The 9,129-nt window shown below is 42.9% G+C and overlaps 1 protein-coding gene across 1 annotated transcript; it reads right to left on the reverse strand.

Annotated features, from left to right (window-relative positions):
• Positions 1-718: 718 nt before the first annotated feature.
• LOC119341185 (homeobox-leucine zipper protein ROC8-like) lies at positions 719-1,811 on the reverse strand. The gene is made up of 3 exons (XM_037613056.1): positions 1,644-1,811; positions 1,392-1,509; positions 719-1,275 (listed from the first exon to the last, which is right to left on the reverse strand). The coding sequence occupies exons 1-3, from the start codon at positions 1,751-1,753 to the stop codon at positions 1,060-1,062; spliced, it is 444 nt and encodes a 147-aa protein (XP_037468953.1). The 5' UTR covers positions 1,754-1,811; the 3' UTR covers positions 719-1,059.
• Between the last annotated feature and the right edge of the window lie 7,318 nt (positions 1,812-9,129).

Genomic DNA, 9,129 nt, shown 5'->3' on the forward strand with positions numbered 1-9,129 from the left:
AGGTAGAAACGGCGTGCATCCACCTAGATAGGGCTGGGGGGAGGTACAAACGGCGCATCCGCAGCGATGGAGGGATGGACGCGTGGATGGGTAGCTAGGAAGGTAGCGTTGGCAAACATATACATATCCAGGAGTTTTTTGAGTTGCGTGGCAGTACTATGCAGTGTAGGATCAATATGCTACAACCCATCTGCTAGTCTGCAGGCTGAACTTGCACCAACCAGCCATGGAGTGCTACATCCTGCACTAATAGTTATAGAGATTTTTTACGGTACATACGGTACGGATTATACTACTCAACATAACAGGTAGTATTAAGTTATAACAACGATGTGGTATATATTATCGAAGGTACGTACTCTATGCCTCCATCAGGGACGTTCGAATTACAAAAAACGTTTTTATTTGATGAGAAGGGCGCAGAAAGCTGCGATCAATTCAATCAATTTAGGAAACCCATCAATCTTAGTCTCTTAGACAAATAACCTGTCCCTTGGATTTGGCGTGTTAGATTTTAATTAGATCTGTCTCCACTTTCTCTGATGTGGTGATGAGCTTCTCACGGTCTCGCAGCAGAGAGGAACCAACCGCGTCCTGCCGGCGACGAGCGGGACAGTAGTCACAACACACACAAGGAACGACGCGATCTACTAGTATTATCGAAGGAAACCATGTTTCTTAGGAGGTAGCAGAACAGGCTTTTCACGAAATAATCTGATACATCGAATTGCATAGATATAGATCTCCTTTGTTCTGACTTCTCCCAGGAGTAATGTTGGAGCTCCAATGGTGGCTCCAACTAATAAATGAGTACGAACTAGAGTACAAGACATCTCCGGCAGTTTGTGCAGGCACAGTCCTCAGTTACAACAGAAAGGCACAACAAATTGCCCACGAGGCCACGAGTCGATGGAGATCTGACAACTAAGAATTAATCAGGACCAAATCATGTCTCTTATTCCAAACCTTGTACTAGTTTATTCGAACTTATGCATGTTTACTCATACAATTTCCTCGCAGAAAGCATGGCGGAGGAACGTCGACATGCAAAAAGTAAAGCTAGGGCTCATCTTGGAAAGATGTGGTGCAGTGGAGGAGCCCCACCTTGAGGCGAGCGTTCTCCCGATTGAGCTCCTGCTGGTCGATGCAGTCCTTGGGGGCGCAGTTGGGGCAGGTGGCGGAGTTCTTGAGCGCCTCCCGCACGGCCATGATCTCGGACCGGAGACTCATGTTCTCCCAGCGGAGGAAGCGGTTCTCCAGCCGCTCGTGCTCAATCTGCCATGCCATCATACAGATTCCAGCCCGTTAGTTGCATCAACGAGGACACGATTGAAAAAATGGAAAAATGGAAAACTATGGAGCAAATCAGAGATCCAGTCCATAACCCATACCCTGATCTGTGTGCGGTGGTTCTGGAACCAGGATCTGACCTGCTTGGTCTCCAGACCAAGCTCGCGTCCAAGCTGAGCGCATTGGATCTCATTGGGGTGGTCGTACTTCTTGTACGACCTGCGCGCGCACACATACATAATTGATTAGTTTCTGCCGATCACTAATGTCTAGTACGCAGTAGTATGAAGATGCATAGAAAGCAAATCACGGGAAATGGACAAAAATGAAGATATTAAGAGATTAGAACCTACTCCTCCAACTTCTGGACCTGCTCCGGCGTGTGCCGGCGTTGGCGCTTCCGGCGCTCCTGCAGCTGCTGCTGGCTGTCGGAGCCCCCCTCCTGGTGGTCGCCGAACTCCATGGCTCTCGCTCGCTCTCTCTCGGAGGCTGGCTATAGAAGGAGAGGATGGAAGGGGAGCGATGGCTTTTTGCTCTGATGTGTGATCCCTCCCGGCCCGTGCTCTCCTATTTATACCGAAGCAGTGGTAACCCCCAAGGTTGTGCTGCTCACTGCCAACCCATGGTATCGTCGTTTGCTTGTTTGGCTCCATCTACTAACCAACCCCGCTCTTTGGCTTCTTTCGTCCATCTTGCTCGAGTGCCCCCGCTCCTTGTTTTCGCCGTGTGGCATGCCGTATCGTATGTGTGACGGCCAAGAAAAAGAGGGCATTCCTGGCATTGATCAATATATATGTGGAAATAACATCTTCACAATCGAGGACACAAAATTTCAGGGCGGCGCCAGAACGCGTCACTAGAAAATGAAGTCCTCTCTTTTGGTGGGTGCACATATATTAGAATGACTTAATTCCATGCTTTTTTACCTACTAATTAATCTTTCGCCAGAATTACCATTATTTGAGGAAAACCTTAGAGAGTAGAGTACTTCCTGGAAAATATCACGCAGTCCTATTCTAAAGCTGACGTACTTCTTTGTTTTAGCCATGATTCATTCCATGCTACAAGCAGGCTCGCTTGCATTTTTGTCACGTAAATTTGGGGGGCGATTACCACAGAGCCGATGTGCTACATGCTTGGTGCAATGGGAGGCTGCACGCGCCGGTGCTCAACTTACACTCTTTGGGACGCCATCATGTGCCTTGGACCCTGTATTTTCTTTTCCCCCTATCAATAAAATGATCCGCGGCATTGCGTATTTGACTAAAAAAAATATTGTTGTTCTCTTTATATATTTTTCCTTTCATGCTTAGTTGATTCGTAACACTTTCGGAAATTGCTTTTCCGAGCTCATTTGCTCTCATGAACAGTGAATTCCAACTAAAGTAGTTAGCAAAGAACTTAAAAAATAGAAGATGCTCGAGTATTTTAGGTGCGTGCAAAATTTCATGGAGAAATGACATCCGGGATGCTCTAGACAAACAAACAAAATCGAATATCAAAAAGCTTTAAAATGTTTAAAATTAGTTAATACTTCCAGTAAATTTATAATAGCAAGTTTAAACTATTAGTTTATACTTATTTCTAGAGCAAATTAATTTTGATCCTGGTGTGATTTATAATATAGAATAATCTAATCCACCTGATGATTACAGATTAAAAGAGGCACGCTAAACTAAATTATAGAGTATAAATGTTTGCAAGGGATCGTTATGCTCCCTTTGCATCTCTCTGTGTACTCTTCCATTCATGCAGGATGACTGTTTCTTGTAAAGTAAATGTAAGGTTTTACATACCATGCTTAGTCTATGTTAATACTTGATTTATGTGAGTTATATTTTGTGCTTCGCATTATATAGGGGGTGGCATATATTTTTATTTTATTTATGTGAATAATATTTCACATGCTAATGTATTGTGTCCACTCTATAAATGTTGTTCACCATGAATAACTTTAGAATTACTAGTTGTGGGGATTGCTGCGAAGTACGTATAGTAATAGTTGTAGATTAGTAAACAAGAAAAGCATATATGCATTCTATCAACAACATATTCCAGAATTATGGTGGTGTTACGAAAAATCTTTCACGTGTATATTGGGCATATCGCTTACATACAAGTTCACATTGGTACCTGTGTGAAAAAGTTCTTCATGTAAACTACAGAAGTAGGTTCTTCATATGTTGTTTCCAAAACTATATGCTAGAATAAAACATATATCATAAAGCTAAAAAAACATATATCCTATGCGTGCACAGTTGTATGAGGCATCATGTCAACGTGTTATTTGTGTTCATTTACAATGGATCACTAGTAGAAAACAGGGCTACCGTTCGGGCCTGGCCAGCCCATTAGTCCTGGTTCTACAAGAACCGAGACCCATGGGGGGGTATTAGACCCAGTTCGTGAGCCCAGGGGGCCGGCCGGGGCCTCGTGGGCATTGGTCCCGGTTCGTGTGGAACCATTTGTCCTGGTTCAAGCCATGAACCGGGACCAATGGTCCTCGCTCCTGGGCCACAACCATTGGTCCCTGTTCGTGGCTTGAACCGGGACAGAAGGGAGTGCTTTAGTCCCGGTTCATGCCACGAACCGGGATAAATAACTTGCCTATATATACCCACCGCCGCGGCAGAGCACTCTAGAGTGCTCTGTTTTGTCAAGCCGGCGAGGGGAGGGCATTTGGGTGCTCTAGTTCACCTCCTATGCACATGAGGTGTTCGATGAAATGCCCGAGCCACACTAGTTAAGCTTTCTCCTCTCGAAACTCGACCTACGAGCTCCATTTTCAATGAGCTTTGTCTAGATTTAGTGGTCTGTCATGCCCCGTCCCCGCCCCGTCTTCACCGCCATCGATCGCCCGCGCCGATCTCGTCGCCGGCACCACCGTGGTGAGCCTCTTGTTCTTATCTTCTTTCTGAAAGAAAAAAATTCTGACTTCAGATAGATACTTGTCTAATTTTCTTACTTTTATTATTCCTTGTTATTATATAGTGTGATGGTTTTGGTATCCGCCCCCATCGGCCCTCGTCCTGTCTATGATTCAGATGTGGTATATATTATCTTTTCATAACTATTTGGTTCATTTATTGTTTATGACAATTATGCCGACCAATGTGACATAGATTTTATTTATCTAGGAGGTTGTTGAACCGGAAATTCCAACCGACCCTATTGTCGAGAGGTTAAATTTAATTGAAGAAGAAAACAATTACTTGAAGGAAAAAATAAGAAAAATTGAGGAGGAGAAGATGATATTGGAGTTGCATGTTGCGGATGTCGTCGATGATCACAAGATCAAGATGGATGCAATGCGGTTGAAGATTAAAAAGATTAGAAAATATGCCATTCATACCGAGACTTGGTATCATTATGCAGTTGGATCAGTTGTTACCTTGGTTGCGATTATGATCGCATTTGTTGTTGCATTGAAATATTTTACATAATTTCAATGTATGGTTTAATTAGATGCTCTGGAGAGCTATATGTTGTTCAATGAGAACTATATATGTATGTACTTTGGTTTTAATGCTTTGGAGAACTATGTATGTACTTTGGATTCAGAGTTCATTTGAAATGCTTTTCAACTTCATGGTCTTATAGCTCAAAATAATCAGTAAATGCATGAAAATTAACAAATGTAGTAAGAAAGGGTTGTAAATTGATGATGTGGCTTTGAATGGTGCATTTTGAACACAGAAAAACAATGGAGTTCAAATAAGTTCAAAAAAATGAAATCCCTTTGTAACAGACGAGTTTCCGTATGAAACCCTGATACTTCGAAAGAGATTGTCCGTTTTGTACACGAAGTGCATCCAGTTTTTGCCGTAAGCCTCTGTACTTTCTTGCACATGCTATGTGGGTGAAATGATGATACCATGCCAACTTGGAACCTTTTCAGAGTTCATTTCAAACGCTTTTCAATTTCATGGTCTTATAGCTCAAAATAATTAGTAAATGCATGAAAATTAACAAATATAGTAAGAAAGGGTTGTAAATTGATGATGTGGCTTCGAATGGTGCATTTTGAACACAGAAAAACAATGGAGTTCAAATAAGTTCAAAAAAATGAAATCCCTTTGTAACAGACAAGTTTCTGTATGAAACCCTGATACTTCGAAAGAGATTGTCCGTTTTGTACACGAGTGCATCCAGTTTTTGCCGTAAGCCCATGTACTTTCTTGCACATGCTATGTGGGTGAAATGATGATACCATGCCAACTTGGAACCTTTTCAGAGTTCATTTCAAATGCTTTTCAATTTCATGGTCTTATAACTCAAAATAATCAGTAAATGCATGAAAAATAACAAATGAAGTCGGAAAGGGTTGTAAATTGATGATGTGGTTTTGAATGGTGCATTTTGAACACATAAAAACTATGGAGTTCAAATAAGTTCAAAAAAATGAAATCCCTTTGTTACAGACGAGTTTCCGTATGAAACCCTGATACTTCGAAGGAGATTGTCTGTTTTGTACACGAAGTGCATCCAGTTTTTGCCGTAAGCCTCTGTACTTTCTTGCACATGCTATGTGGGTGAAATGATGATACCATGCCAACTTGGAACCTTTTCAGAGTTCATTTTAAATGCTTTTTAATTTCATGGTCTTATAGCTCAAAATAATCAGTAAATGCATTAAAAATAACAAATGAAGTCAGAAACAAAATAAAATAAAATAAATAAGTAATTCGAAACAAAATAATATAAACTTTAATAAAATAGATAAGTAGAAACAAAATAGAATAAAAAAATAAAGTTTAATAACATAAATAAAATTTATGAAACTAAAATTATCAAAGTATTTTCTGTTCAAAATATTATAAGCAACCTCTAGTATTATTGAAACTAAAATTATATAAAATTGATGCAACTAAAATTATCAAAGTATTTTCTGTTCAAAATCATTAAAAGCAAAAAGAATTTTCATAAATAACTTTTTTTGTTAGAAACTTTAATAGTAAAAAGAATTATCATAAAATAAAATTAATAAGTAATTAAAAACAAAACAAAATAAAATAATAAGTATTTTTTGTAAGTAGAAACAAAACAAAATAAATAATAGCAAAAGGAGAACAAAAACACCGGAAAAAATAAAAAATTGCCACCAACTAGGCCACCACGGTCTGAATACGACTAGAAACCCATCCATGGGCCAGGATTCAGGCCCGCAGTAGGCCCAGAAAGCCCAAAAAGTAGCAAGTAGGCCCATAAGCCTATAGTGGAGAGGAGCTCGAGAGGGGTGCGGTAGTGGGGCTTATAAACCACTGCGCGCCCCTCTCAACTAGCGAGGTGGGACTAAACTTTGGCCGCGGCGCGGGCAGCACAGGGGCGTTTGGTCCCGATTGGTGGCACCAACCGGGACTAAATGGGGTGCATTGGTACCGGTTCATGGCACCAACCGATACCAATGCCCACCCTTTAGTCCCGGTTGGTGCCATCAACTGGGACCAAAGCCCTCTACTTCCCGCCCTTTGGGCTGCTGAAAAGAGGCCTTTGGTCCCGGTTGGTGGCAACAACCTGGACTAAAGGGGTGCATTAGTCCCGGTTGATGCCACCAACCGGGACTAAAGGCTTTGCTATATAAGCAGCACTTAGCAGTTTCGACCAAATACCCCACTTCTCCCCCGACGCCCACTGCTCCTCCTCGTCGCCGTCGCCGCCAGACGCCCCTGCTCCACCTTGCCGTCGCCGCCGCCACCGATGCCGTCAGGCTGCTCGCCTTCGCCGTCACTGCCGCCACCGACGCTGTCAGGCTGCTCGCCTTCGCCGTCGCCGCCGCCCCTGTGAGCACAGCCTGCTCCCGCGCCCTTCCCGTCCCGCGCCCCTGCGCCCCTGTCATGCGTGGCCGCCGCGTGCCGCCCCTGTCCTGCGCGGCCGCCGCGCCGCCGCCCCTGCCCTGCGCTGGCGCCGCGCGCCGCCCTGCCGCCCCTGCCCTGCATTTTTCATAGCATTTTTTGTATATGTGTTTGTATGTGTATATATGTGTGTACATGTTCATAGATTTTTTTTTCATAAATGTTTTTTTGTCAATTTATGTATTTTTTTTGTCAATTTATGTATATGTTCATATATATAGATTATTTTAGTTTAGTTTAGTATTAAGATTAGGAAAATTTCAGATGTGTATTTATATTTATTCATAAAAATATGTTCATATATATAGATTATTTATATGTGTAGTTAATTTATATGATTAGGAAAATGCAGAGTGAAAACGAAAACAAACATATAAGAAAAACGAAGGAAAAAATGAAGAAGGAAAAGAAAATCGCCCGGCTCGGCCACCACCGCATTTTCATAAAGTGTTTCCACCACATTTACATGAGGGGGGACGTTGGAAAAAAATAAGAAGAGGAAGAAGAAGAAAAAAAAGAGGAGAAGAAGAAGGAATAGAGGACTGGAAGACTTTTTTCTTCTACTCCTCTATTCCTTCTTCTTCTCCTCTTTTTTTTTCTTCTTCTTTCGACCAGAACTCTCAAGGACATCCAAACCCTAGAGAAAAAACAATGTTGGTCTCCTACCCCCTCCCGCCGCACCCCTACCCGACAAACTCTCTCGAGGCCACCCAAATTTACCAAGTTAAAAGAGCGTTGTCGTCGAGGCCACCCCAAACCCTTGAAGCATTGTGTCGAGGCCACCCCAAACCCTTGAAGCGTTGTCATGTTTGAATAATAATTGACATGCTATAAATATTTACAGAAACTATGGAGCACCCTCGAGACGAAGCAACAGAAGCGACGTTGGGGGACATAATCGCACAAGGAAGTGATGTCGTTGCGTCGTTTCTCAACGACACCGATGGTCAGGAAGGACGGGGTAGTGAATATTTCTTCTACTCCTCTATTCCTTCTTCTTCTCCTCTTTTTTTTCTTCTTCTTTCGACCAGAACTCTCGAGGACACCCAAACCCTAGAGAAAAAACAATGTTGGTATCCTACCCCCTCCCGCCGCATCCCTACCCGACAAACTCTCTCGAGGCCACCCAAATTTACCAAGTTAAAAGAGCGTTGTCGTCGAGGCCACCCCAAACGCTTGAAGCGTTGTGTCGAGGCCACCCCAAACCCTTGAAGCGTTGTCATGTTTGAATAATAATTGACATGCTGTAAATATTTACAGAAACTATGGAGCACCCCCGAGACGAAGCAACAGAAGCGATGTTGGGGGACATAATCGCACAAGGAAGTGATGTCGTTGCGTCGTTTCTCAACGACACCGATGGTCAGGAAGGACGGGGTAGTGAAGAAGGCTATGATTATGATGGCTCCGGTAACCCATCAATGTCGGTACAAGAAGAGGGCTATGTTCATGATGGCTCCGGTGACCCAATGGAGGTACAAGAAGGAGACCGTGATGACGACTCCGGTGACCGAACCGAGTCCGGCCAGGTATATATACATTTGTTAAGCCCATGCTGACTAGTTAATTGATGCATTTATTGTTTTCATATGTACACATATTAATTAACTCACATCTTTCTTCTTTTCTCTAGCCCTCCGGATCGAGCTCAACTTCGGTAAAGAAACGATGCCCGAAGAAAAAGTTGCGCTCGGATGAAAGGTTTGAGATCACAGCAATCGCGCGCGATGGCAAGCCGATTGAACCCATCCGGACAAGGGGTGCATTTCATGCTCAGTGCGGGGTTCTTGTGAGGGACAAGATCCCGATCAGTATCCAGCAATGGTTAAAGCCTAAGAAGGAAGACCCTGAGGTGTCTTATGTCTCCGATATGCAGAAAGAAGATCTTTGGACAACGCTTAAGGCAAATTTCACCCGACCGCCAGAGGAGGATCCGAAGAAGCCAATTAAAGAGCAATTGATCAAGTCTCATGCTCTTAAGAAGATG

The sequence above is a fragment of the Triticum dicoccoides genome, chromosome 7B (assembly GCF_002162155.2).
Source record: "Triticum dicoccoides isolate Atlit2015 ecotype Zavitan chromosome 7B, WEW_v2.0, whole genome shotgun sequence".
Classification (NCBI taxonomy): Eukaryota; Viridiplantae; Streptophyta; class Magnoliopsida; order Poales; family Poaceae; genus Triticum; species Triticum dicoccoides.